The sequence below is a fragment of the Lagenorhynchus albirostris genome, chromosome 19, assembly GCF_949774975.1.
Source record: "Lagenorhynchus albirostris chromosome 19, mLagAlb1.1, whole genome shotgun sequence".
NCBI classification, from domain to species: Eukaryota; Metazoa; Chordata; class Mammalia; order Artiodactyla; family Delphinidae; genus Lagenorhynchus; species Lagenorhynchus albirostris.
In genome coordinates, this window is record NC_083113.1 from 8,729,092 (window position 1) to 8,745,294 (window position 16,203).

At 56.5% G+C, this 16,203-nt stretch overlaps 2 protein-coding genes across 5 annotated transcripts; one reads left to right on the top strand and one right to left on the bottom strand.

The window, feature by feature from the left end:
• The first annotated feature begins 716 nt into the window (after nt 1-716).
• Nucleotides 717-1,917, top strand: LHB (luteinizing hormone subunit beta). 2 transcript variants are annotated; one of them, XM_060129753.1, is made up of 3 exons: nt 717-830; nt 1,141-1,308; nt 1,572-1,917. In XM_060129753.1, the coding sequence occupies exons 1-3, from the start codon at nt 816-818 to the stop codon at nt 1,812-1,814; spliced, it is 426 nt and encodes a 141-aa protein (XP_059985736.1). In that variant the 5' UTR covers nt 717-815; the 3' UTR covers nt 1,815-1,917. The 2 variants fall into 2 exon arrangements, with proteins under 2 accessions (XP_059985736.1, XP_059985735.1); XM_060129752.1 differs by lacking the exon at nt 717-830 and having other exon boundaries at nt 1,076-1,308.
• An 87-nt stretch (nt 1,918-2,004) lies between these two features.
• On the bottom strand, nt 2,005-16,039 carry RUVBL2 (RuvB like AAA ATPase 2). 3 transcript variants are annotated; one of them, XM_060130784.1, is made up of 15 exons: nt 15,727-16,039; nt 12,683-12,737; nt 11,065-11,120; nt 10,616-10,757; nt 8,651-8,780; nt 8,428-8,494; nt 7,451-7,557; nt 7,272-7,365; nt 6,756-6,879; nt 6,326-6,420; nt 6,111-6,229; nt 3,459-3,578; nt 2,942-3,071; nt 2,229-2,343; nt 2,005-2,115 (listed from the first exon to the last, which is right to left on the bottom strand). In XM_060130784.1, exons 1-15 carry the CDS (start codon nt 15,736-15,738, stop codon nt 2,090-2,092), a joined length of 1,392 nt encoding a protein of 463 aa, XP_059986767.1. In that variant the 5' UTR covers nt 15,739-16,039; the 3' UTR covers nt 2,005-2,089. The 3 variants fall into 3 exon arrangements, with proteins under 3 accessions (XP_059986767.1, XP_059986766.1, XP_059986768.1); XM_060130783.1 differs by lacking the exon at nt 15,727-16,039 and adding an exon at nt 13,319-13,402; XM_060130785.1 differs by lacking the exon at nt 11,065-11,120 and having other exon boundaries at nt 15,727-16,037.
• Nucleotides 16,040-16,203: the final 164 nt, after the last annotated feature.

Consider the following 16,203-nt stretch of genomic DNA (forward strand, 5'->3'; position numbering starts at 1 on the left):
GGCTAAGACGGGACCCCCGCCCACCACCTGGGGGCGGGGCAGAGCTTGGACCGTGGGCGGGGCGAATCTAACAGGTCCACTCGATCACGGGGGCGGGACTGAGCCTGGAAAATGTACCTTGGGGCTGTGGGCTAGAGGGTGGCACACACCCTCTGCGGCGGAAAGGGCAGAGCTTATCTCAGTCGACGACAGAGTTAAATAGCCTAAACCACGCTCTTTGCTGGGTTCAGTTTCGGCATCCTGGTTTCTGGGGGCCTGAGTGTGGGGCAGGTGGGATTCCCGCTGAATCCCTGGTGGAGGGGCAGCGCGTCTGGGTGGACCACCCCCCACCTCTGGTGACAGAATCCAACATCGAAGCCACCCCCCTCCTAAGAAGTCGGACTCAGTCTACGGCAGGTGGAGCAGGGTTGAGGCTTCAGCCTATAACCACTGGAGGATTGTCAGAGGGGCGGCGCTCCAGCCTCTGGCGGGCTCCCCTCAGGATGGGTAGAGGGGGGCCCACAAGGCAAGGGGCACAGCCTCCTATACCCTATTTCTTGTGCTCCCACCACGGCCTCCCTAGCACCTGGGGACTGAGTCTGTGAAGTCTGCTTCACCTTGGGCGTCTTCTGCTTCTTGGAGCGGAAGCCACTCAGGGAGTGGGGGGAGGGGGGCGCCACTGGGCCATTCCTGCATCTCCCTGACCTTGTCTGCCTCTCGCCCCCGGGGAGATTAGTGTCCAGGTTACCCCACCATGCTGCCGCCCCCAGTGGCCTTGACGCCCCCACAGCCCGCAGCTATAAGACCAGGTAAACGCGGCAGGGGAGACACCGAGGATGGAGATGCTCCAGGTAAGACCGCAGGGCCCCTGGGCCCCTTGCGACTACATCCAGGCCACGGCTGGAAGGAAGAGGGAGAGTCCTGTGACCTGGCAAAGGAGGCCTCTTTCTAGAAGGGTGTGGAGAGCCAGCAAGCTTCCTGGCAGGAGGAGGGAAGCAGCTGGTGCAGGGCCTGAGGGTGGGTATCTGGGGTCCCTGGGTATGGGGATGGGAGATTCTTGAATGGAAGACGTCAGGCAGAGGAGCTGGGTCCCCGAACGTGTGTATGCAGGGCCGGGGGCGGAGGGCTCGGGCTGGCCCTGAGGCGCTGGCCTGGTCCCAGGGGCTGCTGCTGTGGCTGCTGCTGAGCGCGGCCGGGGTGCGGGCACCCGGGGGGCCACTGCGGCCGCTGTGCCGGCCCATCAACGCCACCCTGGCCGCTGAGAACGAGGCCTGCCCTGTCTGCATCACCTTCACCACCAGCATCTGTGCCGGCTACTGCCCCAGCATGGTGAGCTGCCCGGGGTGGGTGGGTGCTGCCACCTCAGCTCCAGGTGGATTACTCAGGGCCAGGCCCACAGAAGACAGGAAGTGGCCCCGGGGGTAGAAGCGTGGCCCGCGCCCGGGGCAGGGGCTGGGCGTGTGGGAGGGAGAGCACAGATGGTCCTCTGGACACCCGAGTCTGGGATCTGTAGGGTGCAGTGAGGGAGCTCGGGGGAGGGCTTGGCCCCAAGTAGACACCCAAGCCCTCCCCCGCAACCCCGCCACCTCCAGGTTCGGGTGCTGCCGGCTGCCCTGCCGCCTGTGCCCCAGCCAGTGTGCACCTACCGCGAGCTGCGCTTTGCCTCCATCCGGCTCCCCGGCTGCCCGCCTGGTGTGGACCCAATGGTCTCCTTCCCGGTGGCCCTCAGCTGTCACTGCGGGCCCTGCCGCCTCAGCAGCTCTGACTGTGGGGGTCCCAGAGCCCAGCCCTTGGCCTGTGACCGCTCCCCTCGCCCAGGCCTCCTGTTCCTCTAAGGATCCCCACCTCAACCTCCCATGCCCACCCCAACCTCCCATGCCCACCTCAACTCCTGGAGCCAGCAGACGCTCCTCCCCATGCCTCCTAATAAAGACTTCTCAAACTGCACTCTGCGGGTGTCTTTCTGGGGTGTCAGGGTGTGTGTGCCTGTGTACGTGCACACGCACACACAACACACACAATAGGTCCAGTTTCAGAACCATTTTATACAAAGTCACAGTGTCAGAACTCTGGGAGCAAATGGGGACGCGGGGGTGAAGGTGATATCAGCTCAGGAGGTGTCCATGGTTTCACCTTCTGTCAGGAGAAGGAAGGCCACATGGTCAGTGTGGCCCCGAGGGCAGGGCCTGAGCTCTCCAGGCTGGGCTCCCTCCTCCCTCTCTGGGGCAGGCGGGGAGGGGGACACTCACTGAGCTCATTGAAGAGGAAGGCGTCCTGGTACTCCTTCATGTACTGCGTGGAGCGCGACTCATCCAGGAAGAGCGAGTAGACCCGCTTGATGTCATCCACCTGTACCTCGGTGCCCTGATAGGGGAATTGAGACCTCAGTGGGGCCCCTCCCCGGAGGTGGGTCAGGGTGAGGACTCTGGGGCCAGGTCGCCTGGATTCAAATCCTGCCGTGGCCACCTCGTGGCTGTGGGCCCCACCTCCCCACCGCTCAGTTTCTTTTTTTGTTTGTTTTTTTGCGGTACGTGGGCCTCTCACTGTTGTGGCCTCTCCCGGTGCGGAGCACAGGCTCCGGACGCGCAGGCTCAGCAGCCATGGCTCATGCGCCCAGCCGCTCCACGGCACGTGGGATCTTCCCGGACCGGGGCATGAACCCGCATCCCCTGCATCGGCAGGCGGACTCTCAACCACTGCGCCACCAGGGAAGCCCCCCCACCCCTCAGTTTCTTCATCTGTAAAATGGACTTAACGGCATCAACTTGCAGCCAATAGATATTTACTCAGCACCTCCCGCGTGTCAGGCTGGGAGCCACAGAAATTAACCCGAGAGACCAAAGTCCCCTGCCTTTGAAAATTTGGGTTCTGAGACTAAATGCAACTGCCCAGGGAAAGCCCTGGGAGTAGTAGCATGTCCTCCACTCGCTCATCTGACCCCTGGGCAGACGCAGACGCTGACCTTGCGTTTCCGGCACACCAGGCTGGCGGCCGTGATGAGCTGGATGGCGTAGCGCAGCGAGGTCTCCAGCCCAATGCGGGTCAGCACTGTGTAGGCGTCCTCACTCATCTCCACGTCTTCCTCCTCACACCTGCGGGCAGGGGGCGTAGGTGGCATTCAGCCAGGGCCATGGCACTGCTGGACCTCTGGGATACACGTGGAGTCCACGTCCTCAGATGCACAGAAGAGCCACCGAGGCACAGGCTGGGCCCAAACCTTGGGCCTCCTGAGCCTCTCCCTTCCAGGGCTCTTTCCACAAGGTCAGTCACCGGCACAACCCCTCCCTTCTCCAAAGAGCATCCTCCCATCATAGGCCACTGCTTGGATGCCCAGCCCAGTCCTGCTTCTGGCAGGCCCAGTGACCTCCCCCTCAGACCTCAGTGTTGCCACGTGTCAAATAGGGTGGACACCAGCCCTGCCTCTCAGGCCTGCAGCCTGGTCCTGCCCTGGAAGGCCAGGGGGGCCCCCCCACCCGCACCGAATGCGGAGGATCTGCTTTGTGTCTTTCTCGCTGTAGGGAGAGGTCGAGACGATAAGCAGGCGGTCCAGCAGGTCAATGGGGATGCCGTGGGGGCTCTGGTAGCTGGTGCCCCGGATCCTGGGGAGAAGGGGGAAGGGAAGTTGTCAGGGTGATGCTCTTAGAACCTGGCTCTCCATTCCCTCTACTCAGAACATCCCACCCCTACCAACCCCCTCGGCCACAGCCCGCTCACTGGACCAAATACCGGTTAGCCTTCAGCTCCGCGCTGGTGTCACTGCCCGATGGCGCAGCCACCCCCTGACTGCATCAATCCCCCTGGAGCTGAGCTGGTTTTAGCTAGATATCTGTGCCCAGGATTACTGGATCAAGGTCCCACTCCTCTGCTTGCCACAGGGCTCCACAAGGGATGCAACTGTGCCGGTCCTGTCCCCGGCTGCACCTGGCCCAGCACAAGGCCCGGCACGTGGGGCTAGGAAACAGCAGGTTCCCATTATTCATGGTAGCTGCGTTCTACAAAGTGGAGGCGAACACTCAATTAGCAAATACAGGGTTAGGCTCTTGTGAGCCTCTGGTCACAATTTTTGGCAACCAACCAATAGATAGCCTGGTTTCAGGTTAAAGACACCTTATTCAATATATATTATTGACTTATTCATGCTGAACTCATAGCCAATAGCACTTGAACTCGTGCCTGAAGGAAGCTCATCTAACACATGTGTTTTCTCTGTACGGCACATCCCTGCCTTCTTGCGCTTAGTGACACTGGACAGCTGGGGGCAATTTTAAACAGCAAAATGACCAGGAACAAAAAGCATACAATGTGACAAATGTCGCACTAAACAGATCAGGAAAAGGACACTTATTTACAGCACGTGAACTGAAACTAGGAGGCAAAGCACTGCCTGCTTTGACCCTCGCCTGGACGGTCTGCCATGGGCGATTCAATTTTTTCCTGCTCTGCACACGCTTGTGAATGACCGCCAAAGTGTGATGGATACCAATTTGGAGGCTACAAATCAACTGTAGCGAGTAAGCAGATCCACGAATACGGAATCTGCAGAGGAATGACTGCGTTTGCTGCCCCTCATAGGAGACACCCCTGTTCCCACAGCCTGACCTGCAGCTGCTACAAACATGCTCTCAGCTGGTGTCAATCAACCCTGTCATCTGGATACCAAATTCTGGCCCTGGCACCTTCTACGTGTGACCTTGGGCAAGTTACCAGGCCTTGCTGTCCCCATCTTTAAAACGGGGCTGAGGGAATTCCCTGGTGGTACGGTGGTTAGGACTCCGCGTTTCCATTGCAGGGGGCACGGGTTTGATCCTTGATTGGGGAACTAAGATCCTGCAAGCTGTGACGCATTGCCAAAAAAATAATAAAAAAAATAAAGCAGGGCTGAGACAATATTACCTCCCGAGCTTCTTTTGAGGGGGCCGAGCAGTTCATCCTGGAAAAGGGCCAAGCACAGAGCCAAGGACAACCTGCCTGCTGCCCCTGGTAGCCATGCCCCTGTCTTCCCTGCACTACAGCTGGCGCAAGGCTGCTGCCCTGGAGGTGCTGGTCCCTGGGCTACCGTGCAGCCAGGTGCTGCCACACACATGAGCAGCCCTGGGTAATGGGTCCAGGTGGCCATGCTGAGTGCAGCCTTTGGGCCCCAGCCTCTTGCGGGCCCTCTGCCCTCCACTTCCTTCTCCCTTCCTGTGGACTCTTGAAACGTAGATGAGGTGGGGAAGAGCCAGCAGGGAGGACATGGCACAGCGACACCCTAGGGCAGAGGTTCCCAAGCTTTATGGCGTCTGGTACCCTTCATGTCTCAGGAATTTTTCCATGGTATCCTTAGGTCAAGAGAAATACTAAGCTTCGTTCCCTTTATTTCTATTAAGCAGTTAGGTGTAAGCAACTTAATTGTAGTAGTTTCTGCAGCGTCCAAAACATGTCACTGTGCATCCCTTAAAACCTTAAAACATCCCACAGGGGCTTTCCTGGTGGCACAGTGGTTAAGAATCTGCCTGCCAATGCAGGGGACATGGGTTCGAGAAGGACATGGGTCCGGGAAGGTCCCACATGCCACGGAGCAACTAAGCCCATGCACCACAACTACTGAGCCTGCGTTCTACAGCCTGGCTCCACAACTACTGAGCCCGCACGCCTAGAGCCCATGCTCTGCAACAAGAGAAGCCACCATAATGAAAAGCCCGCGCACCGCAACTAAGAGCTGTTCCCGCTTGCCGCAACTAGAGAAAGCCTGCGCACAGCAACGAAGACCCAGTGCAGCCAAAAATTAAAAAAAAACAAAAAACAAAAAAACATCCCACAGCACTCCTGTGTTCTCTGCAGTACCCTGGGGTGCCTTGGCACACAGTTTGGGAACTGGAGCCTTAAGGGCTACCGGAACAAGAAAACAGAAAGAACATGGCACCTGGACTTCCTTGTGGAGCAGAGTTGCCCACCAGCCCTGACCAGCCACCTACTTTAGTTTGAGGGGAAAGTACACTGTCTTGTCTGGGCCACAGAGCTTGGGAATGGCCAAGCCCACCCCTCCCTAACGAGGTGCTCACCAAACGTGCCCTGATTACCCAGTGACCGTTCCCACCACCCAGAGGTCCCCGTTCTCCCCAGGGGCCTCTGAGGGGCCGGCAGTGGCTCACCGGGTGATGCCGCGGTTGGTGGCCATGATGAGGACAGGCGCCATGTCACTCTCCAGGGCCCGGTTGAGGAACGAGAAGCTCTCAATGTCCAGCATGTGGACCTCGTCGATAAATAGCACCTGGGGGTCAGGGGGGCGGATGTCAAACCCACCTCCTGTGTCCCCTCTTCTCCCCCACCGCAACGTCACCTGCCGTGGCCCCGTCCCGGTACTCACGCCGGGGATGATCTCCGCCTTGCCTTCCTCCCGCCACTCGGCCACCTTGGCATTGATCTGCTCTCGGACTTCTGACTTGATCTCCCCTGTGTCACCTGTGGGAGGCGGGGTGTCAGAGACAAGACAGGGATCCAGGGCCGGAGGGTAAACCAAGATGCAGAAGGATGGGACGCCAGGGACAGAGGGAAGAGAGACCAAGCCCCTGGAGTGGCAGCACGACGGGAGGGCCAGGGAGTCGGAGATGTCCCAGAGAGGCAACACAGGGGGAGAGACGAACCACACTCACAGATGGAGAACAGGAGTCAGAGAACAGGGATGGGGGAAGAGGGGAAAAGCCATCGTCACGGGGGGGGCCGTACTGGTGGATGGGAGAGGGAGAGGGGAGCTGCCAGGCCCCCCGGGGCGGGGGGAGACGAAGGCTGGGCCTCACCTGAGAAGAGGGCCAGGAAGCCCTGGGTGCGGGAGTTGATGACGTCAATCTCATGCAGGGACACCGTGTGCACCACCTCTTTGCGTTTCTGGAGCTCCCCGTCTGGGCACTGCACGAACTTGGTCTATGGGGCCGGGGTGGGGTTCGTGTGGACAAGGGCAGAAAAGAGCATGAAGGGGGGGCCCAAGGGGCCATCTGGGGGAGACTGGGGCTCCCTGGAATGCAACTAAGAATCCAGATGGGGGTCACCCAGAAACCCCAGGCCCAAGGGGTAGTCAAGACCAGGGCAGTCAACAGCACTGAAGGATATGGGGGTTCCTGGAGGACCCCGGAAACCATGAGCCAAGTGCCAAGCTGAGGGACCCCAGCTGTCCTAGAGGGTACAGGGAAGAACCAGGAGTACCAGGGACATGGAGTTGGGGTGACAGGAGGATCCAGACCCTGTAGGCTCTGGGGTGATGGAGGAGAGAGAAACATCCTGGTGCCTGACCGAGGGGACCTGGAGCCCTGGCCCACCTGGGAGCCCATGGCGTCATAGTCTCGAGCGCGTGTGAACGAGCGTCCCAGCTTGGAGATCTTGCCCGTGGCCTTGTCAATGGTGATCACATCCCTGCAGGGGATGAAGGGTGGGGGTGAGGAAAGGAAGGGCCAGAGCTCCCCTACCCTGACCACCTGGTGCGGACCCCACTGCTCACCCAGCCTGGACCTTGTCCTTGGTCAGGGACTCGATCATCTTAGTGCCCAGGTCGTATATGGTCTCCATCTCTGTGGTCTTGAGGGTTAGCTTGCCCACCTTGGAGCCCTGAGGGGTGACATGCCAGGCAAGGGGCTCAGAGACGGGCCCAATGTCTCCCTAACACAGCTACAGAACAAGCATGACATGGGGCAGCTTTGGGGGCTTGACGAAGATATCCATTGTCACAACTGCAGTGACAGCTTCCTGGGTGCATGTGTGTCAAAGCCTAACATCTTGTAAACCTTCAAGGGCGTGGCTTATTGGCTGTCAACTGCACATTAATAAAGCTATTATTAAAAATCCAGTAAAGAAACAAACAAAAACCTAAAAGACAAAATCTATAAAAACAACAGGGACCTAAGGTCTCACAGAATGGCCAAAGGGGTCCCACTGTAACACTCCTTTTCTATACCCAAATGAAAGGCGGTTTTTGTCGATCACAAACCCAGAAGAACTCAGCTAAACACAACTAAGAAAACAAAAAATGCCACGCCCCTCCCCACGAGATAAGCTAAGAAAACAAAATGCCACGCCCCTCCTCACAAGATGAACAGTCACCAAGTCTGGGCTTTTCCCAGCATATTGGAGTCTCTCCTGTTTCCTGGAATTGTTTCCATAGTGAGGTGCTTCCTTTGTAGGGACAGGTGGCAGCATAAAAGGACTGGGATTGGGGAAGGAGTTAAAGCGAGTTTTGGTTGTTCATTTTTAAAGGGAGGATGTATCCACGGATTTCTGCTGTAATCAAAATCTAATTTAAAGAACTATCTGGGGAATAGCTTTCCCTATATTTAAAGATTCTCCTACCATGTTTTTAAAATTCAAAATTTAATTGCAATGGATGAGGCTAATTTAGGAGGCTGTTTACAGGTGTTAAAAGTGCAAGTTGACCTCCACCCTCCAGCCTCGGGGGTAGCCTAGACTCGGGAGCAGACTCACCGTCCCCGTTGCTGGCCGATCAATCTGGATCTCCACCACCTCCCCTTCGATAATCTCAGTCTCCTCCCTGGGCAGAGAACAGATCTAAGGAGGGAGCCCGAGGCCTGGGCCCTCAGGAATTGCCAACTCCCGTGAGCCCTTGGGTACAGGATGAGCTGGCCAGGGCCGGGGGTGGGGGGGGACGTCCCAAGGCCGCTGGGACCTGGCATCACCCCCTGCTTACTTGATGCGCACACCGATGGAGCGCCGGAAGGCCTGTGTCAGCGCCTCTGTTTTGCTCATCTCCAGGGAGAAGATCTCACTGCCGGCGATGGCTGTGAACGGAGTGTCAGGGCCCAGGGCCTGTGCCATGCCTGGGAAGGAGGGGAGGCAGCCTGGGTAGGTGGGGGCAGCCCTGGCACCAGGTCCCCAATACCCGCTCTGTGGCAAACCAGCTCTTCTCCCTCCTCAGGCAGGAGAGCAGGAGAGAGGGGCAGGGTGCTGAGGGGCAGACAAGGAGACGCAGAGAAGGCAGGGGACAGAGGGCCGCATGGGGAGGATCAGAACCTGCGCTGCCCAGAGGGCAAACCTTGACTCTGTAATCTTGCCAAGCCTTCCTCCTAACCGCTAAGAGCTGTTTAGCCTCAGGGCTTGGGGGTGATGAGCAGGGGTAGAGACAAGGGGCTGAAATTGAAGATAAGAGAGTCAGACTGTGTAGGTTTGAATCCCGGCTCCAGGGCTTAGCACCGGGTGACCTTGAGAAGTCTGCTCCCCAAGCCGGTTTGCCCCTCTGTGTAATGGGACCGATAACATGACAAGCACTGGCAGGGATGGCACCCTGCACAGGAGCGATTACGAGGGCAGGCAGGGATACGCTGGTGCTCAACCATGACTCCGTCACGGTCTGGAACCAGCACAGGGACGGGCCTCCTCTATGGCTTGGGGCCTGGAGCTGGCTGGTAGACAGCGGGGCCATTCCTGCCATCACTCCAAGTGCTGAGCCCCTCTGCCAGCTCCCCTTCCTGAGGGCTCTGCCCAGCTCTGAGCCAAGTCTCCCGGACAGGAAGTCATCGAACCCTCCTGACCAGTGTGAGCTGGGAACTCTCCTTGGCCCCCTTTACAGATGTGTGTCACACTCTGTGCCTGGGCGTCCTGCTCCCTTACCGTCTGTCCAGGAGACTCCCAGACATCCTACAAGTCTTAGTTCAGGTTCTGACTCACCTGGGAAGTCTCTCCCGACAACCGCCACCCCGTTTTCTCTCCCCACCACCCCTCATCGGAGGTAGAAGCCTCCTCTGTTCATCACCCTGGACGGTACCGTGTCCACGAACACCTCCCCCAGGCCGGAAACTTCTTAAAGTCAGGATTTGGGTCTTAATCATCTTAGTGTCTGCAGTGTCTGGTCCAGGGCCTGGCACACCAGGGTACCCGAATGAGTGCTACTTTATCTTAACGGCAGACCTAGCTATTACCTTGATTCTCACTGCCTGGCCCCACAGTCAAGGCACAAACGTGGGAAGGAGTGGGAAGAGAGGAGAGTCCAGGAAAGCTTCAATGTGGAAAAGATGCCTGGGTAGGGTTTTGAAGGATGAATAGGAGCTCAACAAGGATGAGGGACAGTTGTGAGTAAAAAGATCTTAAATCACTAATGCATTGCAAAAGAGACTGCTGGCTGTCTACGCAATGCCCATCTTTCCCATCTTCCTTCGTTCCAGAACCCCCATTTTATTAGGGTAGCAGTGATCCCAATTAAAATATTAAAATAAGTTTTAATGTCTCACTGTCTTGTGCAGCAGAGTGTAGCCATTAAGTTCTAGTCAATAAAATATAAGCAAGAGAGTGTGGGAGTCCCAAGACAGCTGCTTAAAGGGAGCTACCTCTTGGAGGTACACCCTCATTGCAATTCCTCTTTCTCCTTCTTCCCATATGGAGTATGGATGGGAAGGCTGGAGCGTAGGCCATCTTCTTGCAACATGAGGTGACCCTGACATGGAAGCAAGTGATGTGGAGGCAGGAAGGTAGGAGCCTTCACTGTTCAACAAGGCTGAATTGGCCTACATTCAGATTATTCTATGGGAGAGAATAAACCCATAGGGTTTAAGGCACTGCCATTTTGAGCTGTTAGACGTGGCTGAACCCCAACCCTGACTTACACGGTAGGGATCATCTGGCAAGGCCAGAAGAGATCCTGCCCTGAGAGGTGTCTTACCCATGGCGATGGCTGTCTTCCCAGTACCCGGCTGGCCGGCGATGAGGACCGCCCGGCCGGCGATCTTCCCTTCCCGGATCATCTCTAGCACCACGCCAGCTGCCCTCCGGGCCGCCAGCTGGCCCACCATGCCCTGGGAAGCCTGGGGGTGGGAGGTGACAGAGCACACAAGGTGACTTCCTCCTGGGCTACTACTGCATTTCTACCACCTCCAGCCTGATGAGATCAAACAGGACATGCTGGCAGGGACTTCAGAAAAAAGCCAAAAAAGCCTTTTCCACTCCCATTTTTTAAAGACCGATAAAACTGCACATGCGGCTGAATTTTATAAATACAGCACAAAGGTCTGGAAGATCATAACGCAGTCCCCATACTCCCCACAGCCCTGGGTCCCCTCTGCCCGAGGCCCCCATGGAGCAGCCTTCCCACCCCGGCCCCCTGGGCTCTACCTGCCGTGGCTCCAAGGCATCGTCTAGCCCCAGCCCCCGGATATGGGAGTGAGCGCCTGTGTGTGGGGAAAGAACCAGAAGACACGGTTACCAGCCAGCTCGTGTCGATGTGTGGCCTGAGGGGCTTCCCCGCCAAGCCCTGGTTTCCTCCTCGGTCACAGGGGCACCTCGATTCCCCACCTCACTGGGAGGATGGCCGGACATGGTAAATGCTCAGTAAATAAGAATGGCTCTTAGGCTACGTGGTGGCCTGAGTGACCTCCCAGGTTCTAATCTCATTCCATGTAACTCTGAGAACAAGAGTCTCAGCTATTATCACCCTGGATCATGGCCAGGGCTCAATAATCGCCCCCAGGCCCTCATTGACATGGAGGCGAGGAGGAGTTCAGAGAGGTTAGGTCCCTTGCCCAAGACCACACGGCCAGTGAGAGGTGAAGACGCAGGATTCCAATGCTTTACACTAGACCAGGGCTGGGCAAACTACAGCCTGTGGGTGGGCACTTGTTTTTGTAAATAAAGTTTTATTGGCACACAGCCACATCCATTCGTTCACATACCATCTGGGGGTGCTCTCGCATTGCTGCAGCAGAATTGATTACTTTCAACAGAGAAGATTTACTATCTGGCACTTTAAGGAAAGATGTGTCAACCCCTGTGCTGGCCTGTAGGCAGGCTGAGGGCAGGGACTGGGTGCAGCTAGAGTCTCCTGGGTCCTCAGCTCCCAGCAGGGCTGGCCCTTGATAGCTAAGTGCTTTACCTTATTGTATCTTATGTCAACTGAGGAGGTGAACTACTCTCCCACCATTTTGCAGGTAAGGAAACTGAGGCACAGAGAGCAACTAGCCCCTCACTACGCGGCTCAGAAGTGGCACCCAGCAGCGTGCTTCCAGAACCCAGGTTCATAGCCAGCAGCCCTTTACTGCCTCTTCTAGAAGCTCTGAATGAATGAATGTGAATAAGTGTAGTCTCCTCCTTGCAAGTCAGGCTCTTTGCAAAGGCTGCACCCTGCTGTTGCCACTACAGCCCAACTTCCTGGTCCCAGGTGAGCTGGGACCAGGGGCTTGCCTGCTCTGAGTCTTGGTCACCTCAGCTAAAAATGGGATGACAGTCACAAGAGGCACCTTGTGGGGCTACTGTAAGGATTTGAGGGATGCAAACTCATATTCAACAGTTATCTGTGGAGCGTCTGGTCTGTCAGGGCCTGTGCTGGGGACACCGCTAGGAAGGAGACAGACCAGGTCCCTGCCCTCAAAGAGATGATGCGTGTGCCTGGTGTTTGGGACAGTCAGTGCAGGGCCAACCCCAGTCAGCACTCAGCAAATATCCACCTTCACGATTTCCAAGCAGGATGCTGGGGCATCAGGGAGCCCCGCCAGGGAACCAAGCCAGCAGCAGTACCGCCGGGGGTTGAGGCCTGGCATGGTCTACCCCACCCCCGCCCCCAGCCATCTGACCTGCTCTGGAACTCAGGAACCTCCCTCCTTAGATAGCGGGGACGGGGGATGGTGGGATGGTGTGCAGGCCGACTCCCTCTTGGGGGCCCTGGGTAAGCTGGCTCTGTCAGGGGTACAGGGGGCAGGCAGGGGCTAGGTCCTATTCCTGACCCACGCTCACTCACCGATACGCTCAATCCTCGTCACGTCGCGGATCTCTGGGACCTTGGTTGTGGCTGTCTGGGGTTGGAGGAAGACGCATCAGTAAGAGCCTTTGCGGTCCCAGCTTTCAACAACCCCTCCTCTGTCCCTCCTGCCCGCCTCCCACAAGACAGTCCTTTCCACTCCTCCCCACAGACAGGCTGGCATCCCAAACACCAGATCCTCCTCAGCTGTCACCCACTAGGGCTGGTGGGTTGACCCCATTACACCGTCAGTCCCAGGAAGCCAAGGACTGTGTCTGTCTCTTTCACAGCCCCGTCCCCAGGGCCGGGCCCATGTTTGGTGCCCAGGAATTACTTGCTGAAGGAAGAAGTCCTCCCCGTCCCCCAGAGCTGCGAGGACAGATGCAGAGTGGGCATTAACTTGGACGTGTTCTGGCCCCCCTTGCGCCTCGCTGCCCCAGCTCTCTGTCACTAGGCCTTTGCATGTGTAGGTCCCTGGTCTGGCCTGCTCTCCCCACCCCCCTCACTGAATCAGATCAAGCGTCACTCATTAAGGGAGGCCCTCCCTGACCTCAGCCCCTGCCCGGCTAGTTCTAGGGTCTCTGGATATCCAGACAGAAGGAAGGGCCTCTTTTGGGAGTCTGATCTCACACTCACAAGGTAGACTGTTGGATCAATGTTCTTGGCTCCAATGGATGTGAGTCCCATGAAGGGCACAGCCCACATCTCACTGGTCTCCCTTGGGGCTCAATGTTTGGAGTTTGAATGAATGACGCCCTGAAGTGCTGAGTTCACTCAACAAGCAGGAACTGAGGTCTCCTGTGTCCTCAGCTTTCCAAAGAGCAAAGTCAGACATTATCCCTTCTCACGTGGGGGAGAGAGATGAGTAAACATTGCCTGGGACAATTCAAGAGCCAAATGGAGATCCACTCAGATATTCATGGCAGTGTTATTTATAACCAAGAGGTGGAAAAAACCCAAAACATCCATCAACGGATAGATAAACAAAATATGGGGTAGCCATAAAACGGAATATTATTCAGCCATAAAAAGGGACGAAGGGACTTCCCTGGTGGCGCAGTGGTTAAGAATCCGCCTGCCAATGCAGGAGACACGGGTTCAAGCCCTGGTCTGGGAAGATCCCACATGTCGCAGAGCAACTAAGCCTGTGCACCACAACTACTGAGCCTGCGCTCTAGAGCCCGCGAGCCACAACTACTGAAGCCCGTGCGCTTAGAGCCCATGCTCCGCAACAAGAGAAGCCCCTGCAACAAGAAGCCCGCGCACCGCAATGAAGAGTGGCCCCTGCTCACCGCAACTAGAGAAAGCCCACGCACAGCAATGAAGACCCAGCGCAGCATACAATTCTTAAAAATAAAAAAAAAGACCCAACGCAGCCAAAAAAATATATAAATAAATTTATATAAATAAGTAAATAATATTTCTTTTAAAAAAGGGATGAAGTTCTGATCCACGCTACAACGTGGATGAACCTTGAAAACATTATGCTGAGTAAAAGAAGCCAGACACAAAAGGTCGCATGTTGTATGCTTCCGTTTATATGAAATATCCAGAATAAATAAATCTAGAGACACAAAGTAGATTAGAGGTTGCCTGGGGTGAATAAAGAAAGGGAGGCCTAAGAAGCCAGCACGCTGACCCAGCTCCTTGGCCACCTGCCCCCAACCCTCTTCCTCCTCACAGGTCTCCTAACCAGAATGAGAGGAGATGCAGGCATCCAACCCAAGGAAAACCCTCCTCTCTCTGGAACCAAGAGTTCAGACTTCCTGACCGTGGCATGGTCACAAGCCTCCTCCCTTGCTGTTTGTGAACTCTCCCACTTACTCCTCCTCATAGGAGGTTGGTCACTGCCCCCAAACCCCTATCAGAAGATTGAGAACATACTCTCACCCACCCCTATACAGCCTATCAGACTCTACTCGAGACAAAAAATACACATTGGTCCAAGAATCCCAACATAAACAGACCTGCCTCGCACAAAACCTTTCCTTTCACCATAAGCCTCTCCTACCCCGCGCTGCCTGCTGATCCCATGGAAACAAAACTGAGCTACCATCCCCTCATACTCCCAATACTTCATCCACACCCATGCGAACTGGGTCTCAGGAGTGTGGCCACTGCCCTTTCCTCTTCCGCTTCCCCATCCACCCCCTTTGCCATGACAACAGAAACACTCACAAGTCGCCCCTCAGGCACCAGTTAACTCTCATCCCGACCCTAGCCCCAGCTTGACTGGGGTCACCATGGGAACCGAGGCATCTGGAAGCCACGTCCAACCGCCAAGCTACGGCTACATCCCTTCTTCATTCAGATGTTTCTCAGAAAAGTACTAGGTGCCTGGCCCAGTGTACCTGGTCTCTCCTTTATGGAGTTCACATGCATACATTCAAGTGCTAACTTATTGAGCATCCACGCTGGGCATGTCCTGATGAAATGCTGGGAATATGAAAATGGCTAAAACAATCCCATGACAAGTTCCTAAGCCTCTGTGCCCCCGGCCCTTTCCGCTCTCTACTGACACCCTCTGGGTTCTCAACACTCTCTCTTTTGGCTCAAGACTCAATAAGCAACTCCACGATCTGAAGCGCATTGGGCAGGTCCCCGCCTGTGTTTCTCCCTTGTACTCAGGTACTATTCACACCATCAACAACCCAAGACTGCTGGATGGCTTGGAGCCCAAGACACTACAACCCTCATCAGACTTTAAGGCAAAGGACTGGAGAACTGGCCACTACTTGCGCCCAGAGGATTGGAAGTTGGAGTTCCTAGAAGATGATGGAGTCAGATTTGACCACTGAGACCGTAAGTATTCACTTGAACCCAGGATGCCGGTATCCTAGTCCCTTCTTTTTTCCTCCCTCAGATCCAGAAGCCCGGGCCCCCAGCTCCCTCCTTCCTCAGAACCAGGAGTCCAGGCCCCCAGCCTCCTCTCCGCTAAGATCCAAGAGTCCAGGCCCCCAGCCTCCTCTCCGCTAAGATCCAAGAGTCCCCGTCCAGCCCCCTCCTCCTTGAGACTCCTTAGCCCTCCGCACGCCGACACTCACCACGGTTGCCATGATGCTCACCAACCGCCAATATCCTAGCGGAAACGGAAACGCGCTAGGAACGAGGCGTTCTGGCCCCTCTAGACTGCCAGGTCCTCCAAATATCTCGGTGGTTCTCCTGGTGGGGCGCGGCGTCACTTTTCAGGGCGCGGCGCCACTTTTCAGGCCCCGCCCATCCAGGCTGCTCTGGAAGATGAGTTCCCAGAACTCCGGAGTCCATTCCCCACGCCTCGTGGCTCCTCCTCCTTTTACCCAGGCCTCCTTACTAAGGCCGATTGCAAAATTCTTAACACTTCTTTGGGCAACCACACGTCCCCCACGCCTCCTTTCCTCCTTATCCACCGTCTTCCCTCCCCCGTCAATTTTGGGGCCTCTAGCTTCGGATTGACAGAGCTGAAGGCCAATCAGCTAGCGCCCACTGGAGCTCGCACCAACAGCCAAGGCGGGGGCGGGGCTGAGCGAACCCTGCACTGTTCA